Below are 27340 nucleotides of genomic sequence, written 5' to 3' on the forward strand. Positions count from 1 at the left end.
GTTTGCAGACGCGGCTCGGATCCTGTGTTGCTGTGGCTCTGGTGTAGGCTGGCGGCTACAGCTCTGATTCGACCCCTAGCCTGGGTACCTCCATATGCCACCGCTGGGAGCAGCCCTAGGAAAGGAAAAAAGACAAAAAAAAAAAAAAAATTCCTTCTGTGGTATGTGCCTTAAACATCACTCTACATCTGTAATTAGGTGCTTAAAATGTTTGGTGAGGTGCCAACAGCCAGGAGCTTTCAAAAAATCTAAGAAACTATATTATGATATTTTTCTTAAAAGGATGAAGTAAAAAATAATGTAACAAAAGAAAGAGAGAGAGAGGGAAAGAAAATGGCACTTTTCTTTCAGATAAATTAGCATGCTCTTCTCTATCCTGAATTACAGTACGAAGGAAAGAGGAAAATTTACTGAGATTTATTAGCCCAGGAGAGGAATGTCATCAAAAGAACCATTTATTGTATCTAGAAATACGAGATAACCCTTTTTCTGGTCACTGAAACTAGTAAATACGCCCTTTGTGCTATATAATTACTGCAGCTGATAGAATAACTAAATTCAGACTTTAAGGGGGGTAGTTTCACCATGAATTTTAAATTTGGTTCCAATTTCATAAGATGGCCTTGTGGCCACATCCTTAGAGTCTTCAGCAGGCAGGAGGGACAATGGCATTTTACGAAGCTTTATAAATAGAAACAGTGTTATACTTAAAAGGGGGACAGTGGCCTTTACCAGCTAAGTACCATGTGCCTTACAACACTAGCCCCCTGGCAGCTGAAATCATTAGAACTCATTTAGTCTTGGGCCCTCTGTAGGTTTGACAAAAAAGGGTCGTGAATGCAATTTTTATCCCTAAGGATAAAAAAGGAGGTCAAGGAGTTTTACAAACAATATGTACTATAAACCCCTGAAGAACCATGAATTACATTTATGAAGTTAAATGTCATTGAAAAATGACTCAACCATGAAAATGACATGAAAACATGGCTGACTTAAACTAATGTGTCAATTCTTCCCTCGTCACCTTCCCAGTCCCCCAGACATCATTGAGTAAAACCTCACGAATCAGTCCTTTCATTTTCTTGTGCAAATCTGTTAATAGTACAGCAATGTTTATGCAGCAAAAACGAAGGATGGCAACTATTGATTTCGTTGCCATGGCCATTTCAGGTAAATTGTTTGAACGTTATGACTGTGATGAATACCAGAAAAAAAAAGTGCTAAATGGAAGGAAAAGTGCTGATCCAGACTTTCTGATTCCATTTCCTATTTTGAAAACAGAGTATGAATCATCTCGGTTCATACTTTTTGGGTAGCAGAAATCAATAGGGGTGCTTTCACCCTTTCATAATGATCCACGTGACTTCCTTGTTTTGTTGGACAGCTAGTTCATTCTGAACATTTAAATAAGACCAGCTGGGAGAGAAAGAAAGTTGAGAAATTCCTTGAAAGTCCACCCATACAGATAGGCACAATCTTTACTGGACAGAAAACAATGCTAAGATGGGCAATGTCATGTCTCTGTCAGTTTCCTCTTGCCAAATAATATATACGCAAAAGGTCGTTTTAACTTCTCTCGTCCTGTTATTGGCCTCTCCCATGTTTTCAGCGAAGGCAGCTTTGCCTCCTGCAATCTATTTATCATTAGGAACCTTAACTTTTCCAACGGGGTTATTAAATCAGTGCTTCCACCATCCTAACTCCCAGTTTGGTTTTATGATGTGGACAGATGGAGGGAGGCTACCTTTTGTTATAGAAGAAAAAACAGAGAGAGAGTTGAGTGAGTAATGGTCCAGAGTCCTACTTCTGGGCTCCATTCAGGGCACTATCACTGCTGTAAAAATCTGAGAAGAATACTGCCCTAGAAGCCGAGTCTTTGTAGAAATAGTTCTTAAAAAACTATGAAATACAAGATTTCCCAAGGGGAGTTTTGTGTATGGTTATCTAAGGGTGAGCCACTGTCATCACCAACAGATCCCTTTGCCTCTGAGAACCTCAGAGTATCTGAGGTTCATTCTTATCGGTGTGTCTATGAGAAGGTGAGGAAGAACCCGGGCATCTGATGTCCAACAGCATAATTCCATCCTGGGCAGTCATCTCAAGCTGTGTCGCTCAGGGGAGACAATGGGCTTCACTTCTTCCCTTTGTTTGGTGAGTTGACAGTTTTTCTTCTTCTTTGTTTCCTTTTTATGGCCAGGGGTTGAATCGGAGCTACAGTGGCAGACCTACACCACAGCCACAGCAACACCAGATCCATGCTGCCTCTGGGACCTTGACGGTCACGGCTTGTGGCAATGCTGGATCCCTAACCCACTAAGGAAGGCCAGGGATTGAACTTGCATCCTCAAGGAGACAATGTCAGGTCCTTAACCTGCTGAGCCACAATGGGAACTCTGGCACTTCTTTTTCCACTGGGAGCAAAGGAGGGGAAAGAGCTGAGGCACATGGAGACGTTTCACTGGGAGATGGACTCAGAGGAAAGTCGCTCAGCTGGAAGACAGGTGAGGGAAGGGGAGGACCTAGGTTTTTTACTTTCTACAAAGTGTCGTTGATTCTTCATAAGGGAGAAGCAATAGATGGGCAACTATAAGCCATATTCTAAGAGGGCAGAAGAAGAAGGCTGATAGGCTCTGCTGAGTTCCCTGGCCTTATAGGTCCAAACACCTCAGTGCCAAATAACTTCTGACAGCCCTACCCAGAGTAACTAGGACTAGTTAGAGCTGGCTTCTGAACACCTCTGGAGAGGTGCTCTTTGCCTGTATTCCTGCACCTCCTCCCCCAGCACCCCCCTCTTCTGATCACCAAGCCTTATCTCTGATCTGTTTCATCAGATTAGATTCTGTTGACTGCATCCCCTGATATCCTCCATGTGTACCAGAGGCCACTTCAAAGCATGCCAGAGGGAAGCCACTTCAAAGCATGCCAGAGAGAGCTCTTCAGGACACATCAAATCCCAGCCCTCGTGCTGCACACCCATTCGCCTCCAGTCCTGTGTAACTGTAGGTAACCTGGATAATTCGCCCTACATAGTTTCTCTAAGTGACCTGGGTACCTACGGCCTTTCCAACCTGACTGTCTTCTATTGATATTAATTTTTGCAGAGATTTTTACACAGACATATCAGGTCTGTGATTACCAGGAAGAGTTTAAAAAAATGGCTTTGGGGAAGGAAGGGTCTTTAAGGAATCTTGTCTTTTTTTCTGGAGAGTGTAATTCCCAATCCAGAAGACTTCGAATAAAGCAGAAAAAAGAGGAGGATGAGGAGGGGGAAGGAATTCAAAGGAAAAGGAAGAGCAGGAAGGGGAGGTAGGGAAGTGGAGGGAAAGAGAAGACAGACAAACAAGGGAGAAAGAGAAAAGGAGCTGATTAAAATAAAGGAAAATCAAAATGTGCCTTGCACAACCACTGGCAAGCCTTCTGTTTTCTGCAACATAAGAAGTCCATCAAAGTCAGGGGTCTGAAGTGCAAAATATTGGAGTTTTCTTTGCACAATATGAAGCCCAGGACTAGGCCCATCCACAAAGGTCCAGGCCTGCAAATGCCTTTTGCCTCAATGGCGGCCCCGCCCGCCCACTCATCCCTGGCTTTCCCCTTCCTTACCTTCCTCACAGTGCTCGCCCTTGTAGCCCGCAGAGCAGACACAGTTGCCATCGATGCAGGAGCCGTGGCCCCCGCAGGAAGGATCGATGCACTGATTCAAGGGTACGTCACACTCTGCGCCTTTCCAGCCGCTGTAGCACTGGCATGTCCCTTTGGAGTACTGTCCATTCCCACTGCATAGGACGGGGCAGGCGGCTGCAAAAAGCAAAGACAGAGCACCAGGTCACGGAGGTCAGCGCCTGGAGGGCCATGTCCGTCTAAGGAGGCAGAGTCTGCTGGGCATTTCAGCTTTCCTTTAGTGTTCTAGGCCGGGGACCCTGGTTCTGCAAGTGCATAGTTATTTTCAAAGACACAATAGCCATGACAACAGAGATGCTCCTCAGAACAGCAGTAACCACCAACTGAATGCTGGGCACCCTGTAGGATGCTTTACGTGCAATGTATTACTTAACCATATAATCACCTTAGGAAGTGGGGGCTACAACCAGGATCCCACTGTACAGCTGAGGGCAGACTGTCGAGATTATTTTGCCGAAATCACAAAGCTTACAAGGAGGGGAGCCCCACTGGAAACCAGGCTGCCTTGACTCTAAGTTGTGCCATTAATGGAGCCGCACGGACATGCATGTGGGTGTTGTTGGTAGTGGGGATCTGAAGCCATTTTGCTGAATATTTTGCCTTCAGATTAGTTGACTCCCATTGCTGATAAGTTTATGTTCATTAAAAAAAACAGGGGATGGGCCACAGTTGCTCTATGAAATAACTATGCCTATCCCAAAGTGTAAATGCGTGATAAAGCATAAAGAGGAAATATGCCTGGTCTTTGAAAAAAAAAAAAAAAGACAAGACAAGAAATCTCTAGCCACTCCTGTCAGCTGGGCTCCTCTTGCATCTGCTGGGAGTAAGAAGGCTGACAATCAGTGGGAATTGTCTGGAATGAATTACCAACAGTTCTCACCAGTCCGGCCTCAATCATGCCAATTCTGCCCTTCTGGAGGTCATCAAGAGTAGAATTTTAGTGGTCATTATCAGGCCCTGGACTCTTCACTTCAGGATCAATGTGTAAAAACCTAGATTCCCAACCTGTCTTCTAGCGTGAGCCTAAAAGGAGCACACAATTCCAGGGTACGGAGTGGCATTCAGAGACCTTCCGTGGTGTTGTAATTCCTGGTTTACATGTGATACGGAAGGCATGGGGTCCAAGAATTCTACAGGCATATGTGTACCTAGACCCAACTGGTCTCCCCATCCCATGAGATGATTACACATCTAATCAGATCACTCCCTAGTAGTGGCCCTATGCACCTTATCAACCCCCTTTTGTTGTCATGTTCTATTGAGTGTTGATAGTAATTAATTCTCCTCTTCTGAGTGTCTAATTTCCCAAGGCTATTTTGTAAACTACTCAAGGACAAGACCATGGTTATCACTGTCAATTTCCTTCCAGTGCTGCACTTGTCAATGCTGGCTTGATTGAGTAAATATTTTTGTTATGTTGCTGAAACGCGGGGACTCCCACGTGGTGGGGTGTGGAAAGCACTAAATGGCTATTGATGAAAGACGTGGCAAGAACAATTTCTAGATGGGTCCTGAGGTTGTACATGCACTGTCTTTTTCTGGGAAGGTGCATGTTCATTGCAATTGATCTGAACCAAAAACATCTCAGCAATTGTCATATGATTGAGAGGCTAACCCCTCCCAATGCTTTATAATAAAACAGTTGAAAAAAGCCTGGAGGCACACACCATTCCAGTAGAATTCTTCTCCCATGGATCTACCAGTAGGATGAGTTCAAAAGGGAGAACATCAAAGCCACATGTTAGATTTAGATAAACTCTCTCTAGATGTAGGGAGCATGCCTTCTATTTCCAAGAGACTCGAGCAGAGAGATCTACAGAGCTGCTGTCCATGCTGGTGGGCTGAGAGAGGGTAGAGGAAAGAGTTTTGAACCCAGGGTGCCCAGGATTTACCTTAGAGACTGTGAAAATTTGAATGAATATAAGAAATGATGGGCTTTCTTAAACTCTTGAGAGGGTTTCCAGGACAAAAGAACTTGGTTCCATGTCAGTTACTTATGAAGACTCATGCTAAGCTCCAGGTCAGGGATGGCGATTGAGATAACGTGACCTGTTTTTCCCCCTTCCTGCACCTCTGCAGGGGTAGATCGTGGCATCTTGTCCTCTTGAGCCTAAAAAGAGCCTGAAGGCCTTCTATGCAGTGCCCCGGCTGGCACTTGGGAGCAGACAGAGTTGGTGGGCAAGAGAAAACTCACATGCCATTCCTGAGCTAGGTGACGCTGAAAATATCTCCTGGTTGGAAGACTAGAATCAGCATCTTTTCTCATCCCACTTCCACCTTTGAACACTGAAATAGGAATACAGCGAGATGCCTGGCAACCTATATCTAGTGAGATGCACTTCCAAGGGCTGTTTCTGACTTGTTATATGTTGGACCTGTCCTGGATGGCAGAGGAAGCGACATCGAATCACCACAACTGGGCTCACACTGTACCCAACCTCTATGCAAAAGGTGGAAGAGGGTAAAAAGTCAGGAGCAAAGAATTATTGCCATTATTAACTATAAAACACAGGATTATTTTCTTTATTCATACTGAAACTGTTTGTCTCCTGCATAAACTCCGATCGGTTAAAAAAAAAAAAAAGGATTGTCTAGAAGGTAAGAATGGATTTTATTTAAAACTAGGTGCCTGGGAAATCAAATTTAAAATGTGACCTACTTAAATTACTCAGGGAAAAAAATGGAGAATAGTCAGGTCAGAGAGTTTTCCACATTCTAAATGCAGCCTTCCTTCAATATGTTTGCTGCATGCTCACCAGGAGTGTGATAAAAAAATGCAAAACACTGTGATGTTCTCCGGAAAGCAGGGCACTCGACAGGCTTGGCTGATGTCACATAAAAAAGCAGGAGGCAGATTAAAGAAGAGTGAAACTCTCTAGGAACCCATTTGTCAGGAGGCAGAGTGCGAATGCCAGATAAGCGCCCTCCAGTGGTCACTGGGCTGACCTGCGTGGAGAACTCCTTTCCTCCGGGTAACTGACTCATTCTCAGACATAACTCAACCCAGAGCATCATAGTATGTAAGGCTCAGCCTGGTTCTCATTTGAGAGTCTGCATGTGGAGGGGAGACTTCCTGTATTAGTAATTTTTCTTACGGTTTTGCTATCACTAAATATACATGATTTTTTTTAAAACAAGAGGTTCATAGGACAAAAAATTTGGACTCCACCTGCCTGGAAGTAACATGGAACAGAGAGAACAAGGGTTTTGATGCTAGAAAGACCCAGGTTCAAATCCTAACCCATTATCAGCTGTGGGCTTTTTAAAGTTATTTTTCGGTCTTTTTTTTTAGGGCCACACTCGCAGCACATGGAAGTTCCCAGGTGAGGGGTTGAATTGGAGCTGGAGCTGATGGCCTGTGCCATAGCCATAGCAACTCGGGATGCAAGTCACATCTGTGACCTACACCACAGTTCATGGCAATGCCAGATCCTTAACCCACTGAGCGTGAGGCCAGGGATTGAACCTGTGTTCTCATGGATACTACGCTGAGCCATAACAGGCACTCCCCAGCTGTGGACTTTTGACAAGATTATTGTACTTCTCTGAGACCCACTTTCCTCATCAAAAAACTGTCTCTCAGAGCTGATGGGAACCCTGAGTGTGATAACATGTTTGAGGGCTCAGAACAGTAGTTGACACCTGCTTTGTAATGAACAGATGTTCCTTTGTGAAATTCCGAACTGAACCTCCCAACTGACTTCAAGGATTAATAAAAGTAAAAATGCCGGAGGTCCCAAATGCACCCCCCCCCACCACAAGAGCATCAGATAATGCTCACAGACGTCATCGGAGTTCCTGCTGGGGTGCACTGGCTTAAGAATCCACCTGCAGTGGCTCTGGTCATTGCAGAGGTGGGAGTCTGACCCCAAGCCCGGCTCAGTGGATTAAAAACTATCCAGCAATGGAGCTCCTGTCGTGACTCAGCAGAAATGAATCTCACTAGTATCCATGAGGATGAAGGTTTGATCCCTGGCCTTACTCAGCGGGTTAAAGATCCATCTGGTGTTGGTGTGAGCTCTGGGGTAGGTCGCTGGTGTGACTTGGATCTGTGCTGTGGCTGTGACGTAGGCCAGTGGCTACAGCTCTGATTTGACCCCTAGCCTGGGAACCTCCATATGTCATGGGAGTGGCCATAAAGCCAAAAAAAAAAAAAAAAAAAAAAAAAAGGGATTCAGTTTTGCTGCAGCTGTGGCATAGGTTGAAGCTGTGGCTCAGATTCAATCCCTGGCCCAGGAACTTCCATATGCTAAGACATCATCCTTTTCTCCCCCTAGTCTTCTCTGTTGTGGGTGGGAGGTTGTTCCAAAATCACATGTTGAAAGTTTTATGACCATGTCTCTCCTCTTCCTAAATCCTCACAGTAGCAGAGCAATGCACATTCAAGCTTCTATTTAAAATTAATTAAAATGTTTGCACAAAGTGATTCTTCCTGTTTTACTAAATCTGGTAAATGGAAGCTTTAAGACTTGTGCCGAAGAAAAGTAAATTACTGCTGCCACTAACGACTGACAAGTTTACAGGCTGATGACAAAAAAATGACACAATTTAGATTTACCTAAATGGTGTAAAGCTCATTTTAATGATCAAGATGCAGCTTTTTTTTTTCTCTCTCCCCAAAGTGCTCTGTAAGGGATGAAATGAATTGTTAGTATTATTTACTTACTGGGAAGTAATAGGACAAGCCACCCATGTCTGCTGTTTTTTTTTGTTTTTGTTTTTGTTTTTGTTTTTTTGGCTTTTTAGGGCTGCACTTACATTATATGGAAGTTTCCAGGTGAGGAGCAGAATTGGAGCTACAGCTGCCAGCCACCGCCACAGCAATGCAGGATCTGAGACTTGTCTGCAACCTGCACTACAGCTCATGGCAATGCTGGATCCTTAACCCACTAAGTGAGGCCAGCATCCTCATGGATACTAGTTGGGTTTGTTACCACTGAGCCACAACGGGCACTACTGTGCTGTTTTAAGTAACACAAGTTTCACCTATTTGGCATTTGCCATACAGAGACTGCCTGGAGAGAAGGTAGAAGGAGTTGAAGAGGCCCGGTCAGATCCACAACAGACGCAGTAAAAATGCCTGCATCTTGACAAGTCATCTGTGGGCTGGGCTAGATGTGTGGAGAAACTTACAATGTATCTCTTTAAAAACAGACCTAGCAATTCCACTCCTGGGCAAAACTATAATTTGGAAAGATAATGCACCCCTATGTTCAGAGCAGCACTACTCACAATAGCTAAGACATGAAAACGACCTAAATGTCCATCAACAGAGGAATGGATCAAGAAAATGTGGTGCATACATACGATGGAATATTAGCCATGAAAAGAATTAAATAATGCCATTTGCAGCTACATGGATAGACTTAGATATTATCATACTAAGTGAAATAAATCAGAAAAAGACAAATACCATGTAATATCACTTATATGGTGGAATCTAAAATATAACACAGATAATATATCTATGAGTCAGAAACAGACAGAGAGAACAAACTTATGGTTGCTAAGCAGGAATGAGGGTCAGGAAGGGGTGGATTTGGGATTAGCAAATGCTAACTATTATATATAAGATGGGTAAATAACAAAGCCTTAAAATTTTTTTTTATTAAGAAAGTTGATTTACAAAGTTGTGTCAATTTCAGCTATATGGCAAAGTAACCTAGTCATACATAAATAAACATTTTTTTTCCCCTCATATAACAAGGTCTTATTGTATAGCACAGGGAATTATATTCAATAGCCTATGATAAACCATAATGGAAAATAATACAAAAAAGAACATATATATATATATATCACTTTAATGTATAGCAGAAATTAACACAACATTATAAATCAACTATACTTCAATAAAATTAAAATAAAACCAAAAACCAAAAAAAAAAAAAAAAAAAAGAAATAATGTGTCTTTAAAAAATGATTTGGAAATCTGATTGAAAACCCCTCTGGAAAAGAGAGTTGAGGGTACTTAAACCTAGTACTCTGGGTAAACTGTCCAAGTAGTACTAACAGTTGGTTGGTCTCATATCCCAGTTAGTCAATGAGCACTTATGAACAACCTAATATGTGCTAATAGCTGGGTTAGGTGGTAGGAAAAAGGGATGGAGAAATAAAGATACCTAGAGTTTACTGAAGCAAGTGAGGATTTAATATTTGGGTCATGAAAGTGATGCAAACAAATATCAGTGTCCTTGAAACCAAAACTGGTGTCCTGTTGTCTCTCCAGACTGTGGATTTGGCTTGGTGCTGAGCAGAAGTCAGGAAAGGCAAGTTTTGCTTCTTGCTAGGTCGTTGCAATTAGCAACATATCTGGCAGACAATGAAGTCTGACCTCTGCTGCTCATTCTACTCAGAAATAAATCTGAGACAGATTAAATAATCAAATAGGAAAAAAAGCTACAAAAGTGTTAGAAAAAATATTGAAGACTCATTTTATTTTCTTGGGAGTAGGATATGTAAAAAGACAAATTCCAGAAACCAAGACAGAAAAGAAGATTGGATTTGATCACTAAAATTTAAATCTTCTGTATGACAAAGAACACGTTAAACAAAATCAAGGGATTGGCAGCACTGGGAAAAAATATTTGTAACACGTTTTACAGAGTAAATCTTGATATCTGATATGCACAAAGAACTCAAAAATCAATAAAAAGACAAAGGAATGAAAACCTTGGCAAAGGACATATATACACAAACTGCTAATAAAAGAATGAAAAGATTGCTAGATTCCTTAGCAATTAAATTATCTATAACAATTTTTTATTATAGATAAAAAAATGAGAAATAACCTTTAACTTACAGAGTGGGGGAAAAAAAAACCATCTAAAACCCTACTAACCCCAATGCAGCCATGGCTGAGGGGAGACAGGCTTTGTCATGGTGGGTGGGGGCAGAAATCCAAATTAGCTTTTGTGAGGAACATTCATGCCTCTTTGAATAGCTCCCTGGCTCACTGTGCCCAACCCAGAAGCCTGTTGACCTCGATGCCTTTGTTTTCCCTCCCTGTTAAATGGGCAGGACAAGAAAGGACAATTTTTGCAGGAAGAGCAAGGAGGCTGGAAAGCAGAACCAAGCAGCAATTATGAAATTACAATTTCAAAGATCACTTGCCATGCTGATCATGATGATGGCCTCTGACTCGAACCCTCCCCCGGCTCCCAACCTTCCTGCCTGGAGCACCTAGATTCTCCCATTGGTCTCAGTCAAGGACTGGATCTAGCAGGATCCCCGTGAAGAGAGGAAAGAGAAGGATGCCTCTGACAGATGGGGGCGTCTCCAGCGCAGAGGGCCAAAATTCAGGGGCACCCACTTCCTCAATCCTGATCTGTCAAATGGCACATTAATAAGCAAGGAAGCGGTTCAGGGAAGAATTTCCAGAAGGACGAAAAACTTATCAGGTGTGTCAGATCTCTGACATTCAGGAGCCATGTGGGGAAAGAAGCACACGCTGACTTAAGCACGAAAGTATGGATGCTTTAATTAATCCGGGGTGAATTTAATTGCTTTAGTTAAGTGGAAATCGGGTTAAAAATGATGCAGAGCATGCTGGGGTGTGTTAAAAACATGACATATGAGTTGGATGAATCGATAAATTAAAAGTGCACAGATGTTTTAATTAAACCCAGGGAAGTTAACGAAGATCACAAGAGACTTTTAAGCCTATGATTAATTCAATTCATTTAAAATACCTGTAGAGATATGAGGATGCCTCCATTTTGAGTTATAAAAGTTCTCAATCGATAAGTGCTTAAGCTGTTCTTAAAAAGTCCAAGTTTTTTTTGTATGTGTATGTGTGACTGAACAGCATCAATTACACAATGAATATTTAACATTTTCAAAGTACAGAGTAAGCTTTTTTTTGCAGCTCAAGTCCACACCAAAGTAGCTTTTCATTCTTACTGTGATTCAAGCATTGAGATGAGCTTGCAAATTAGTGGTGTCCCATTATCCACAAGCACCAGAGGAAGGTCTGTTTATTCACTGCTGTCTCCAGAGCAAGCAGAGAGGTAGGAGAGGTACCAGGCAATGTAGGCTTATGTGTTAGCCTGAATTTCCCTTTGCTTTCACCAGCTGTGTGACTGTGGATACTTTATTTTCAGCCTCAAATTCTTTGGCTTGATGTGGGATCTCAGTTCTTAGACTCCGGACCAAACCTGGCTATAGTGGTGAAGGCACCGAGTCTTAAACACTACTAGACCTCACCAGGGAACGCCCCAATTTCTTTATCTTTGAAGTGGGACAAGAATTCTGGATTCCCTAACCCACAAAGTTTTTAAGAGGATGAAATGAGATAATGCCTGTGAAGTGCTCTGTACAGTGCCTGACACGTAGTAAGTAATCCATAGATATGACTTGATCAACATTATTTATATTAGGAGAAAACTGTTCAAAGCATCACATCATAAAGAGATGAGAGATGGGGGAAACACTCTCTTTCCCATCACCCATGCCAGACAACCTTCTCTCTAAAGACTGGTTTCTTTCTTTCTTTCTTTCTTTCTTTCTTTCTTTCTTTCTTTCTTTCTTTCTTTCTTTCTTTCTTTCTTTCTTTCTTTCTATCTATCTATCTATCTATCTATCTATCTATCTATCTATCTATCTATCTATCGCCTTTTTAGGGCCATTCCCACAGCATGTGGAGGTTCCCAGGCTAGGGGTCAAATCTGAGCTGAGGCTGCTGGCGTACACCACAGCCACAGCAACACCAGATCTGAGCCGCGTCTGCGACCTACACCACAGCTCATGGCAACGCCAGATCCTTAACCCACTGATCCCAGGCCAGGGATCAAACCTGTGTCCTCATGGATGCCAATCAGATTTGTTTCCACTGAGCCATGATAGGAACGCCCAGTTTATTTAAGAGGGAAGTTTTTTTTTTCTTTTTCTCTAAAACCAGAGTACTTTACCAACTCTGTATGCATCACACCTACAGCAAGTTTCCCCGGGTTAAGACTAAGACTACTCTACAACTTACCTAGTAGAGAAAAAAGTTTTTAGTCTCAGAAGCAATTTGATTTGGGGGAGGGCTGACTGAGGTAGGTCCTGCAAAGTGATTTGTGTTTGGATATGCAATAAGCATGATGAACAGTGGGAGCAGCCATGTTTTGGAGGCATGAACTCACATGAGGGCACCAAATACAGGGCACGGCAGCTTCCAACCTGGTGAGGCAGGTGTCCTCTACACCTGTTTGGCAAACTGGGGAGAAGGAAGGTCAAAGTGTTATTTCTGTTGCCTCCAGGCAGTATGAGCAGAGTCCAAGGGTGATGTCATCCAGACTTGGACCTGGATGTGCTCCTGAGCCACCTGGGGCTCCTGTTAGAATGGGATTCTGTTTCAGAGGGTCTGGCATGGAGCCTGAGGGTTTGGATTTTTAACACGCTCCCTAAAGTGATGCAAGTGCCCCAGACCTATAGGATCAGATGCTCTCGGGGTAATCCAGCAAGCTGTATGTTAACAGATGATTCTGACGAGTAGGTTTGAAAGTCATACCTGTCGAGTACCCTCACTTTGCTGAGCCTCAGTTTCCTCAGGTGTGAACTGGGGATGATAACGATGCATGACGTGAAGATAAAACAAGATCATTCCTAGGAAATCCTTTGCACTGTGCCTGGCAGGCACTTCGTGTTCAATTGTGTACAGAGATTCCTACACTATTTTCTCAAAGGTGACTTTGCTGAGTGGGGATCCTCTCTGCAAAGCATGAGTCAAGTGCATGGCTTTAAGCTCCACCTCTGGGGTCCTTGCTGCCAAGGACTTCCTGAAAATTCTCAGGTCAAAGGGCAGAGGAGGGGAATCTCAGCCTCGCACTGCAATGGGCTGTGGAGTGGCTCCTGTGGGGAATAGCTGTGGCTCCTCTCATCTGCCTTGAAGAGGGTTATGGGGGGAGCTGGGCTGGCAGAGGGAGATGGGTGGGACAATGGAGGGTCTGAAGGGATGCCCGTGGTTATTGCAGGAAGGACAGGCAGACGGATCATCTTTCATTAAGAGAAGTGAGTCCTTCTGTGAGAGGGAAAGCGGCTTCTTTGCCAAGGACGCTCTGAGGAGAGCTTTGCTGGGGTGTTGGGGAGGGCCCCATACCACTGGCGGGATGAGGCGGCTTGCCATTCCTCTCTTGAGCACAGATGTCCACTGAGGGGAGCAACAGAATGGATGGGAAACAGGTTGCGGGGTTGGAGGGAGCAGGTTCGGTGGCAAAGCCAGCCAGGAGAGTCAGACAGCTGAGCTGTCTGTGGGGGGCAGTGAGAGTGAGTGGTCACTGCCCCCCCATTCAGGGGGTCTTCCCACTAAGTTAGGAAGACCAAGTTAGGGCCACAAGCTTCAAAGTTCATCAGACATGGCCTCAAAATTTAGCCTGCAGTGTGACCTTGAGCAAGCAGCTTACTTTCTCTAAGTCTATGTTTCTACTGTAAAATAGGGATAGTAATGATTTCAAAGGCTTATGAAGACTAATGCTGGGTCATATTTATGGAGCACTTAATACATGCCAAATATGGTTCTATATGCTTTACATGTATTTGCTTTTTAGTCCTCCTGGCAATCCAACAGGTGGTATTGCTATTGCCCCAATTTTATGGATGAGAAAACGAAGGCTCAGAGAGGTGAAGTACTTTTCTAAAATGGGCACAGTTAACAGAGGAGCACCTATTCCAACCTGGCCAATTCCAACTCTGCACCTTCCACTCTTCATTGCTATGTGTGCCCTTCTGATGTAATGCAGGTAAACTGCAGAATGAATGTTATTTCTTTTCTGTAAACTCTTGTTCCTTCCTCCTTTTTTCTCTCCCTCAGTTGCCCTCTCTCTTCCTTCATTACAGTTTGTATCTCTATGTTGGCTGACTTATCCCTGCATGCTTAATCTGACAACTGGAATCTTGTTTTCTAGCATTCACTTTGTCTTGCACATTTTCCAGCAATATTTTCATTTGTATGATCCCTGACCCCTAAATTCAAGCCACTAGACATTTAGAGAGCACCTACTCCTCCTGAGTATCAAACAAGGTGCAGAGAGGCACAAAGGAAACTGCGGGAAGCATGTGATCAGGCAGGAGAAACTGATGGAACCATCCAGCTAGAATATGGCATAGCATGGAGGGCCACTGTCAAGGTGTCACCAAGTCCTGTGTGACTCAGGGTCCTCTCTGGGGCTGCATCAGGGAGGTGGTGACCTCAGAGCTTGGTCCTCAAGGATTGGCAGCAGTTTGATAGGAAAGGTTAGGATGGATGAGGACATTCTAGCCAAGATAATGGCATGAGCAGAGAAGAAGAAGCAGGGCCATCATGTTTATGAGTGACAAGTAGCTGGGATATATGATATATGGGACTTAGGGGGAGATGGATCTAAGGAGCTTAGATCACGTAAGACCCTGAAAGAAGTATATTCTTTATTCTCAGAATATGGTCCCTGACCACCTGCATAAGAGCCCCATGGGGGGATAATTAAAAATGTACATGCCTGAGCTATGCACTAGTGCTACTGATTCAGAACTGGCTGTCCTGGGGGAAGAGCCTGGCAATAGGCATTTATAACAACTTCCCCAAATAAGTATCTTTAAACCAAAGTTTAACAGCAATTGTGGATGGCAACTGGGAGACACTGAAGGTGTATGAGGAGAGCAGTGTCATGCTCCTAAGATCAGGGGGAATGCTGGAGGTGGTGAGTAGAAGGAATATGACCAGGAAGAATCTGGTGGCCAAGTGAACAGGGCAGTGGCTGTGAAGATAGGAAAACTGGAGCACAGTGTGTTGAAGGTCGATGAAATAGGAGTTGACAAAGGATGAGATGAGGGCGCTGATGGAATATCCTAGCTGGTGGCTGCAAGGAGAGTGGTTCAGAGCAACAGGCTCTGAAGTCAAACAGACTTTGTTTCAAATACCTGCTTTTCTACTCTCTACCTCGTAAACCCTGGTTTCCTTTCCTGAAGGTTTCTTGGATTCAAACCCAAATCCTAGTGTGCAACCACCATGCAAACTGCTTGCAAAGACCACCTTCCTTATACTTCACATCTTTGGAAGTTAATCAGTCCCATGGCTGGTCTAGCATTAAGAGTCCAGGCCAGATCGCTTGGTTTGAATCCTATCAATACCACTTACTGAGTGCTCTTGAGCTGGTTGCTTAATTTTTCTGTGCCTCATTTCCCCTCATCTATAAAAGGAGGTAAGAGTAATCTATAAAATAGGATGACTTCAACACCCATTTTTGATAAAAACTCCCCAGAAAGTGGGTGTAAAGAGCTCTACTCAAGGTAATAAAGGCCACATATTGACAAGCCCACAGCTAACACTATTCTCAATGGTGAAAAGCTGAAAGCTTTCCTGCTAAGATCAGGAACAAGACAAGGATATTCACTCTTATCACTGTTATTCGATATAGTTCTGGAAGTCCTAGCCACAGCAATTAGAGAAGAAAAAGAAATAAAAGGAATCTAAATTGGAAAAGAAGAAGTAAAACTGTCATTATTTGCAGACAACATGATACTACACAGAGAATCCTAATGATACTATCAGAAAACTATTAGAGAGCATCAATGAATTTTGTAAGGTTGCAGGATACAAAATTAATACACAGAAGTCTCCTGCATCCCTATATACCAACAATGAAAGATTAGAAAGAGAAATTAAGGAAACAATCTCATTTACCATCGCATCAAAGAGAATAAAATACTTAGTAATAAACCCAGCTAAAGGGACAAAAGACCTGTACACTGAAAAGTCTAAGACACTGATGAAGGAAACTAAAGATGACACAAACAGATGGAAAGAAATACCATGTTGTTGTACTGAAAGTATAAACGTTGTCAAAATGACTATACTACCCAAGGTTATCTATAGATTCAAAGCAATCCTTATCAAATTATCAACAGCATTTTCCACAAAACTAGAAAAAAAATTTAAAAATTTGTGTGGATACACAAAAGACCCTGAATAGCCCTGAAAGCTTGAGAAAAGAAAAACACAGCTGGTGGAATCAGGCTCCCTGACTTCAGACTTTACTACAAAGCTACAGTCATCAAAACAGTATAGCACTGATACGAAAACAGAAATAAAGATCAGTGGAACAGGATAAAAAGCTAGAAATAAACCCACACACCTATGGTCAACTAATCTGTAACAAAGGCGGCAAGAATCTACAATGGAGAAAAGACAGCCTCTTCAATAATTGGTGCTGGGAAAACTGGACAGCTACATATAAAAGAATGAACTTAGAACACTCTCTAACACCATGAACAAAAATAAACTCAAAATGGACTAAAGACCTAAACAAAAGACCAGATACTATAAAACTCTTAGAGGAAACCATAGGCAGAAGACTTTCTGACATAAATCACAGCAATACTTTTTAGATCCACCTCCTAGAGTAATGGAAATAAAAATGAAAATAAACAAATGGGATTTAATTAAACTTGAAAGCTTTCGCACAGCAAAGGAAACTGAAAACAAAACGAAAAGACAACCCACATGAGATAATAATCTTTGAAAACGAAGTGACTGACAAGGTATTAATCCCCCAAAATATGCAAACATCTTCTGCAGCTCAATATCAAAAGAACAAACAATCCAATCAAAAAATGGGCAGAAGATACAAATAGACATTTCTCCACAAGAAGACATAGATGGCCAAAACAAACAAACAAACAAACAACACACACACACACACACACACACAAGAAAAGATGCTCAACATGGCTAATTATTAGAGAAATGCAAATCAAAACTACTACCTCATACCAGTCAGAATGGCCATCACCAAAAAATCTCCAAAGAATAGAAGCTTGAAAGGAGGTAGAGAAAAGGGAACCCTCCTATACCATTGGTGGGAATGTAAACTGGTACAACCACTATGGAGAACAGTATGGGGGTTTCTTCAAAACTAAATATAGAACTATCATATAATCCAGTAATCCTACCCCTAGGCATATATCCCAAGAAAACCATAATTCAAAAATATACACGCACCCCAATGTACATTGAAGCATTATTTACAATTATGACTTGGAAACTACCTAACTGTCTATTAACAGAGGACTGGAGAAAGAAGATGTGATATATATATGCAATGGAATATTACTCAGCCATAAAAAAGAATGAAATGGTGCCATTTGCAGCAACAGGGATGGACCTAGAGATTATCATACTAGGTGAAATAAGTCAGAGAAAGCCTAATATCATACGAAATCACTAATATGTGGAATCTAACAAAAATGATACAAAAGAACTTACAAAACAGATAACATATTCAAAGATTTTGAAACCAAATTTATGGTTGCCGAAGGGGAAATGGGGGGTGGGAGAGATAAATTAGGGGTTTGTGATTGACATATACACACTACTATATATAAAATAGGTAACAAGGACCTACTGTATAGCACAGGGAAGTCTACTTAATTCTGTATAGTGACCTACACGGGAAAAGAATCTGAAGAGGAATGGCTATATGAATATGCATAACTGATTTACTTTGCTGTACACCTGAAACTAATGCAACTTCCTAAGTCAACTCTAATAAAATTTATTTAAAAAATACGTAAAAGGACCTTTCTTCAAAATAAAAATTAAAATAAGATGATTAACTATTAAATGAGATAACCATGTAGTTGCTCAGTGTAATGGCTGGCACATAGTAAGAACTGAATAAATGTCAGCAATGATGATGATAACAATGATTTGACTTTAGTGCTAAAACCTGGCCAAGAGGGACTGGGTAGTGGGTCCATTTGCCAGGATACAGAAGAAAAATGGCAACATCCCCATTCTCTTTTGTCAAGGCACCACAGAAATTGGGTAGGAGCAGAGACCAAACTCTAAAGAGAAGACTCTATATTCCTGTAGTTGTGGCCTTTCTGGGCCTCCCCTGACAGCTGTTCAGTGGCAGGCATTGTCATTTCCAATCGCTATTAAACAAGCATTACCTAACGAGCAAGGCTCTGGTGTGTTAACTTTTGCTGCCGGTTGCAGCCTGAAGCCCAATGCCAAATACACATCTGAGAATCTAGTGTCAAAACAAAATAATCGGAAGCCTTGGATAGCTTCTGAAAGGCAATAGTGCTTTACATACAACTCAAGGAAGCATCTTAAGTCAATGACAGTCCTTCAAATAAAAGTAAATGAAAGAAAAAGGAATCAGAGTTAAAAAGTATCTAGCCCACAACAAATGTCATAAAAGCAGAGTGATGAGAAAGTCATGCAAGGGGATTAGTAATAATAGCAAAAGACATCAACTAAACAATAGCTAAATAATAAGCACAATTCTAGCTGGACAGGAGAGGCACCTGAGGGGAAAAGGTACAAGTTATTGGCAAAGAAATGCCATCTTTCCTCAAGCTCTGAATCTGAACAGGTTGCTTTCTGCATTAGGCAATCAATGATACCGGAAGGTACTGCTCAGTGTAGTTCCTTTCCTAGACTCTTTCTCCATGGAATTTTCTCCACATTACCTGATGAAATTGGCTATTTTCATAGATCCATACTTAACTGCTTCATAAACTTGCCTTCTCTTCTCTTTAAGAATGTCTGTAGCATTCAGAGTCCACAATGCAGTGCTTTGGCCTTACACATACTTTCCCACTGGCTTATCATGTGGATCCATCAGACCTGAAGCTCTCAGAAGGCAGGTCCTGGCATTCTTTGCCCCTCACTGTATTTCTGGCTCATAGCAGGCATACAATAAATATGTTCTGGATGCACGAAAAAGTTCACTCCCCTCAACCGACTTGGAAAAAGGTGTTGGACCCTTAGGCATCCTTTCAGGGTGAGGGTCAGCTCCGTTTTGACTTCTGAGTCCCCAGTGCAGAGGGGGCTGTGGAATGACTGCAAATTTGTGCTGATTCCTCCATTCATGGTGAGGAGGATGTCTTCAGATGCCCGATGCAGACTGGCAGCTTCATCTAGGAGACGAGGAGCTGCCAGCTGCACTGTGCATCTGCGGGTGCAGCGTGAGGTCAGGAGAGGAAATCCAGATTTCTGTCACTTGGACACACACCCAGCCGCTTGGATGTGATGGGAATCTCGCTTGCTAACGTGGCAAATTTTCCCCCTGGCAGGAGGGCCTGATTCTGCCAGCTGCCAGCAGGGGTAGGAACTGGCAGGCCCGAGGCGGCCTGGGTGCACTGTTGGGGAAGGAACAGAGGTGCATGCAGTGAGTCTGTGATGAGGGAGGACCTCGCTTGGGCCCTCCTAAGGGCTTTTATCGAGAAAGAAGGGATGTGACCGTGCGCCAGAGCCAGGAGATGGCATCACTGTTCAGAGAAGCAAGGGCCCAGGGACCAGCTGTCGCTCCTCTCTGCACTCGCTAGTATCACTCCCTTACCTTGTCTGCTCCAGGTCACTCCCTGCTAAACACCTAGGAGCTTCCCTGGGCTCCAAAGTTGTTCATAAGTGGCAATTTGTCATCGTCACTGACAGATTGTGCAGGACCAATGGGAGACAGCCTTCCAAGCATCTCTGCCTTATGCCTTGAGGGGGAGGAAGGGGTACACACACCCTCACACCCACAACCCTACATTTTAATCTTTTCCCCTTCCTTCTTTCCTTCCTTTGTCCATCCGTCCTTCCTTCCTTCCTTCTTTCTCCCTCCCTTTTATGGCTACACCTGTGGCATATGGAAGTTCCTGGGCTGGAATTGAGCCGGAGCCTCTGCAGTGGCCGGAGCCACTGCACTTGGATTCTTAACCCACTGCACCACAGCTGGAATTCCTTAATCTTTTTCTTATTATAGATCAGAAATGCATCTCTGATAGGATTCACTGAGGAGGACACAGCATCTTGTGAAAAAGTCATACCCTTAATCTAATGAGAAAACATCAGATAAACCCACACTGAGGGACAGGCTGAAAAATACCTGACCAGTACTCTTCAAGACAGTCAAGGTCATGAAAGACAAAGAAAGAGTGAGGAGCCCTTGCAGATTGGAGGGGACTAAGGCGACACGACAACTAAACATAATGTGGGATCTGGACCAGAAACATGTCTGTAAATCAGTCAATAGCACTGATCAATGTTAACTCCCTGGTTTTGATAATTGAACTTTAAATTATCAAATTTAAAAGTAATTTAAAATGTTGAAATTAGGCGAAGCTACGGTGAACTCTGGGAACTCTATGTATTCTTTATGCAACTTGTCTGCAAGACTAAAAGGGTCTCAATCCTAAAAGCTTCAAACATTGAGGGGGTGGTTAAAATAGGATTTATCTCACAGTGTTGACAGGAGAACAGATAAGATAGCATGTATATTAGGTACTTTACACAATGCCTGGTACAGCTTCAATATTTAGTAACTATTATTCTTACAAAGAAAACTATCTGATGTGGAGGCTGAACAAGCCACAAGTAAGTAAACCAGGCGCTAACCCTTAGGTTTACTCATTTGAAGCAGGTAGAGTTAAATCTGTGTGTCTACTTTTCAGATGGTTTCTTGATCACACAGGTGGGGGTAGTGAAGTTTGTAATTTTCCGGAGCCTCTACTTAGGAGATGAGATGTTCAAGGCTTGCATTTTTCTAGCAGCCAAGCTGGCTCATGCGTGCTCAGGCCACTTTGGGATCCTTGATATGAAATGAATGTGTGAGAAGCCGCCTTGGCCTAAAGGCTCAGGGCAGTGAAAAGATTCCTTTCTCAATATGGTTAAAAAGCATCACTAACATTTCCTGTTTACTGATTCCAGTTTGCTCTTTTTTAACTTTTGGTTGTGACATTGTTCTTTTGAAAATCAACTTATCTCTGTAAACCTAATGGGTACCTTAAAAAATATGATAAGTAAATAAAAATACTGATGGCTCATGAATTTGGCAAAAAAAATCACAAAGGTGGTACATGAAAGAGCGACGTCTGGGAAATGAGGGGTTAGCCTGTTTCCCAACACTGCTGCTGCTAATGAAGGAGCTTAAACTGTGCTCATTTCAAAAACACTAAGGAAGAAACATCTTTAGGGCAAAGAGGGAGACACTCCTGGCATTCTGTTTTTTTTTTTTTTAAGAGTATAGTTGATTTACAATGTTGTGTCAATTTCTGCTGTACAGCATAGTGACCCAGTCATACATAAATATACATTCTTTTTCTCATGCTGTCTTCCTTCATGGTCTATCTCAAGAGACAGGATAGAGTTCCTTGTGCTGTACAGCAAGACTTCATTGCTTATCCATTCCAAAAGTAATAGTTTGCATCTAAATGCATTCTTTAGCCAACTTTGCCAAGAATAGATGGGGGAACAAGGAGAAAGCAATTTGATTCTTTAAACGCTTCAATTTTGTCCCCTGTAGGCATCGACAGCTGAATTAAAATACACAACAAGTTCAAAGGCCGATTTCAGGAACAGCTTCTGAGTATGCAGGAGTAACTACTCTTAACAGCCACTCGATATTTTTTTCGCAAGGATCAATTATACACCATGGCTAATGCACACTTGGAGTGTGCACCCAGCCACGGTACAGGTGGTGAATGCAAAACATACCGAGAGGCCTTTTAAGCGGCTAAATGCACACCCCATTACAGATCCATAATGCAGAATGGACACCCATCTGCAAATGGATTGAGAGCACAGCGTTCTTAAATGGCTGGAGTACTTAGGGCTGAAAGGCCAGTCCCTGGATGTGCAGCCGGAGCACACATGATTTTTAGGATTAATAATACATCGATGTGTGTCAGTGTTAATATACATTTACAGCTCAAAGGCCATGCAGCTGAGGGTTCAACCCATTTGCAGCCATGGATAAAAGGACTATTCTGTCCTTCCTTTCATTAATGCCTTCACTCCTACGAAAATTAGATTACGCAAGGAAAGCCATTCAAAGGCTATTGAGGTTTTCCCTCCTTTAAAGCCTTCCGCTAGGAAAAGCACTCAGCACTGTGATACACTGTGTCATCCACCTGCCTCCAGCACGGCCCCTCAGAACCTGAGTAAAGGGCTGGCTGGTAGAGGCTCTGGGCTCCGCTGTCTACTGGGAAACGTGTCCACATGCCACCGGGCAGAGTGGGCTAGGGTGAAAAGCAGCCCAGAGAATGGGCGGGGGGCCTCGTGCTCTCTTTTCCTTTTGTATCTGGCAGGTTTACCAAACCTTTCAACCGGAGTGTGAAGTATAATGTGGCCCAGGATAGGAACGTAGGTGGTGTCATTTAGGAATTAGTCTCACACAGGTGCGATCAAATCCAGAACGTCGGGCGCAAAACAGTCCTATTCTCTCGTCAGGCTTCAGAAGGATGCGAATTACAAATCTTTGAAATACTGTGAATATCTGAAATACGATTTTCCCAGGCAATTGCGGTGAGGGTAGGGGAAAGGAGTGGGACTCTTTAGCATGTACAGAGTGGCTTTTTGGATGACGGCCTCTCTCTCAGAATGTCAGGGTGGGATGGTCTTTTTTAGTGAAGAGCACATAAAATTGTGAAAATACTTTATGAACATATACGTAAACATACGCTATGTAAATAAATGATGGTAAAAATAAACCCTCTGTGGCTTACCGTGTGTTCTGCTAAAAGCTTTGTGTGTGGTCTCTCATTCTATCCTTACAATGAGTTTGGGAAGGAATCGCTTTTGCAGAGGAGGAGATCGAGATTCAGAAATGCTAGATCACTTGCTCAAGGTCAAAGACATCCTGAATGGTGGACCTTGGGCTTGGAACCCAGGGATGTCTGACTCCCGAGCAAGCACCAGTAACCTTTTCATCACTTTGTTTTCAGACCCACTGGTGGGTGGAGTGTCAGTGTATTTCCTTTCCTTTTTTCCCCCCCTGCAACATGCAGTGACTTCATGTGGTATCTTAATTCTCAGAGCAGGGTCCAGGCGGTAGCAGTCAAAGCACCAAATCCTACCCACTAGACCACCAGGGAGCTCCTTTCCTTTTTTTTTTTTAAATGAAATAGGACAGAATAGAAAAGAAACATGAAGTAGGATGGAGGTCCCAGGCTAGGGGTAGCATTGGAGCTACAGTTGCTGGCCTTCACCACAGCCACAGCAACGCAAGAGCCGAGCCACGTCTGAGACCTACACTACAGCTCATGGCAACGCCAGATCCTTAATCCACTAGGCAAGGCCAAGAATTGAAACCACGACCTCATGGTTCCTAGTCGGATTCATTGCTGCTGCGCCATGACGGGAACTCCAAATTTTTTTTTCAATTTTATGGCTCTATTTAGATCATGTACTGCTGTGCATGCACATGTGTGTATACCAAGTCTAAAAAGTGAGAAACTCTGCTCTCCGCTAGACCTGAAGGTCATGGTCAAGGTCTCTTGCTAGCTAGGTATACAGCCCCTAAGTCCCCTGTTCTTGCCAGAGTCATTTTCTTTCTTATATTATCTTTCCCCCAAGAATCCCAGGGCCCCAGTCACTCTGTGCAAAGCAGTGTAGATAAATTAATAATACAATTTAAAACCGATTCCACCAAGATAAATAGCACTTCCTAGATTAAGAGCAGAGCTGGCCAGAATGAATGAAATTTACTAACCCTGAGATGCTTAATCTTCCATTACACAGAAGTTAATGATTATAAGAAAGGAGTGATGGTAATTCACTTCTGCTTTTACAGGAAATCCAACCATCTCATTTTTAGCAAATCTTTCTTCTCAGCACACCTCAATGCCAAGGATAACTGCCCAGGTCTATCAGCCAATTGTCATATATCAAACCCTACTTCTGCCAAAGGGCAAGGACTTCTAATAGGCATGGGCTTATAAGATATCTCAGTGGAATTTGCTGGGGAGGCTACTTTGGTGCCCCCTCTTCTACCCTTTCTGAGAAGCCCATTTTCTGTTTTCTAATCACAGCAGGGGAGTGGTGGCAAATACCTTTAGCGCAATCTGCTCCTAGAAATCCTGGGAAGCAGTGGCACAGCCCGGACACACATTCGCCATTCCCATGGCAATTACGTGGACAGTCTTGCACTGAATCTGAAAAAGAGAAAAAGTGAGCAGTTATCTTTTCCTCTGCCTGCTGGTGAAGCCATTTAATAGTCAGTCACCCACTGTGTTTCATGAGCAGTGACGGTAGCCTCAGATGTCTACAGACAACTGGTAGGAAGAAGTTAAGTAAAGCAGGAGAATAGGGAGGGGTGGGGACTAGGGCAACATGGCCAATGCATGGCTATAACCACTGCTCTCCATGTGATTAGCCCAGGCAGGAACATGGAGCTCATATTGCTGCAATTTTTGCTTTTCCAAAAGAAACTACTTATCTGGATTTAAAATGGAAACGACCCATGTTTGAATGCTGGCAAGTTTTTAAACACTGGAGGCCCCAACCCTGCCCCCAATATCATCCTATCAATCTGAGGTTTGGTCTGAGATGTGGGGCATCAGTTTTTAGCCTCAGCTATAGACAGTGATTCTCCAAATGACAGCGGTGGCTCCTGGTCTCAGATTTGCAAAGTAAAAAAATCCCCTGTATTAAGGAAGGAAAAGTCTAAACATATAAGCTTGATCAATTTTGGCATAATTTGGGGATCCATTAAGCAGTAGGTTTGGGGTGACACCAAAGTCCTTTTATGCCTAGCTTTTTGCAGATCTTATTTTTCATGAAAATCAATTAGTTCACCCTTGTTGTAACCTGCACAGCTACCTTATTTCATGATTTACCTCACTATGTGTACTCTCAAGTAATGCCTTCAAAGGGATCATTTTGGAACTTTTTCATGTTGATTTGGGTCTGCACAGAAATAGACATATTCTTTTAAAATGATGATTATTATCATCCTCATTTTGCCTTACATTCAAATAAACACATTTAGACTTTCAGGTTCTAAATTACCAAGATGATAAAAAGCCACTGTGCCCCTAAGATGACATGACACAGTCCTTGGGGAGTTAGGGACACTGGCTTGGTGATGTGTATGAAAGACTGTGAAGTCTAATTGTCCCTAATGGAGTCACTTGAGACTGGTAAGGGAAGTTTTCCCTTAAACTGAATTTCCCGTTTATTTCCACTCTGGGCTGAAAAAAATAAACCATGCTTTAGTGCCTTCTTTCCATGGTATTTCACTTCTCAGCTCTCTTCTTCCAAAACCAGGCTGTGGCTGGTTTCTGGTAGGAGGAGAACTCAGTGTATCTGCTTTTCCAAAATCAGTATCAAGCCACAATTTTTTTAGTGTCTAACAATGAATGAACACCTCAGGCTCAACTCCTTGAGGCTGGCTCTTTTTTTTTTTTTTTTTTTTTTTTTTTGCTTTCTAGGGCCGTATCCACGGCATATGGGAGTTCCCAGGCTAGGGGTCAAATGGGAGCTGCAGGTGCCAGCCTACAACACAGCCACAGCAACGTGGAATATGAGCCACATCTGTGACCCACACCACAGCTCACCAAAATGCTGGCTCCTTAACTCACTGAGTGAGGCCAGGAATCGAACAAGCATCCTTAGGGATACTAGTCAGATTCATTTCCGCTGCGCCACGACAGGCACTCTGGAGGCTGGCTCTTATACAGATGGGCTGAGAAGCATGCAAGTGGCTATCAATTCGTTTCATTTATCTGTCCTTCCTTCCAAAAGCATTAGGCAGAGTCATATGAAGGAGCTGTTCGTGCAGGTCAAAAAAAATCAGCAATTTCCTATGATGTTAGGAGACAATTCACCACAGGTCTCTTGTGTTTCTGAATGTCTTATGAGCAGAGGCATGTGTCTGACTGCCTCAGCTTTAGACTACCTTTTCAAAGGCTGTCCATAAACAGCCTCAGGAGACAGAGATGGTGTCTGTCTCCAGAGCAAAGGGTAGGTTGAGTTACTGTCCAGTATAATAAAGATAATGTCTCCCTCTGGAGAAAAGAACTAGTAAGCTCACCGCCCAGTTGGGGACTCAGGTGCAGTCAACTCAGAGTTTCGTTCCTGTAATGCAACCCAGTGCATGTGCAGGCATCACCTGGCTCTGTTTGTGTTGCCCTCTTGAGAACCAGGGCTTGGAAAACTGGCACATGTGCTGATAATCTGGATATTACAACGCTCTGAGGAATAAAGTCTTCTGTTTCTGACCCAGGAGTGTCTCCCTTTCTGATAACATCTATGGGACTGTGGCTGGCTACTGTGTTAGCTTACAATTAGGGAGTGATCTCAGACCTGTCATGGCGCTTGACATCTGGTTTACTTTATTGTTATTATTTTAAATTAATTATTTTTAAAATAATTATTTACTTTAAAATTGATTATTTTTATTATTAAAATGATTTTATTTTAATTGATTATGATCATTTTAATGAACGAATGAATGAATTTTATGGCTGCACCTGTGGCATATGGAAGTTCCTAAGCCAGGGATAGAATCCAAGCTGCAGCTGCAGCAATGCTGGATCCTTTAACCCAGTATGCCGGGCCAGGGATCAAATCCACACCTCTGCAGCTACCTGAGCCACTGCAGTCGGATTCTTAACCTACTGTGTCACAGCAGCAACTCCAAACATATGGTTTCTGTTATTAATTGAGCACCTGTTCTGTGCAAGGCACCCTCTAAGGCACCAGTGAATACAATGACAGCTAAGAGAGACACAGTCCCTGCCCCCACAGAATGTTCACTGTCACAGAGAATCCAGCCCCCCTCCCTTAAAATAAACTTAAAATAAAAATCACTTAAAATAAAAATCGTGATACATGCTTGGAAGAGAGCAGGATACAGTGACAGTAAGAGGAAGAAGCTCCTTAGAAGGGATGGTCAGGGAGGCCCCTCTATTCTATGCAGGTGACATATGA

The 27340-nt window shown here is 42.9% G+C and overlaps 1 protein-coding gene across 50 annotated transcripts in view; it reads right to left on the minus strand.

Annotated features, from left to right (window-relative positions):
• The window catches only part of TENM2 (teneurin transmembrane protein 2), a 1290011-nt gene that overhangs the window by 164987 nt on the left and 1097684 nt on the right, over nucleotides 1-27340 (minus strand). For all 50 annotated transcript variants that reach the window (XM_085001825.1, XM_085001822.1, XM_085001814.1 and 47 more), the window contains 2 exons: nucleotides 24460-24561; nucleotides 3601-3795 (listed from right to left, as the gene is read on the minus strand). In XM_085001825.1, the coding sequence (XP_084857951.1) occupies nucleotides 3601-3795; nucleotides 24460-24561 (297 nt within the window). The remainder of the gene's footprint in view (nucleotides 1-3600; nucleotides 3796-24459; nucleotides 24562-27340) is intronic.

Source organism: Sus scrofa, chromosome 16, assembly GCF_054392235.1.
Source record: "Sus scrofa isolate SSC_HxYL_T2T_F1_AM1 chromosome 16, Sscrofa_HxYL_maternal_Yorkshire_Landrace_v2.0, whole genome shotgun sequence".
Lineage (NCBI taxonomy): Eukaryota > Metazoa > Chordata > Mammalia > Artiodactyla > Suidae > Sus > Sus scrofa.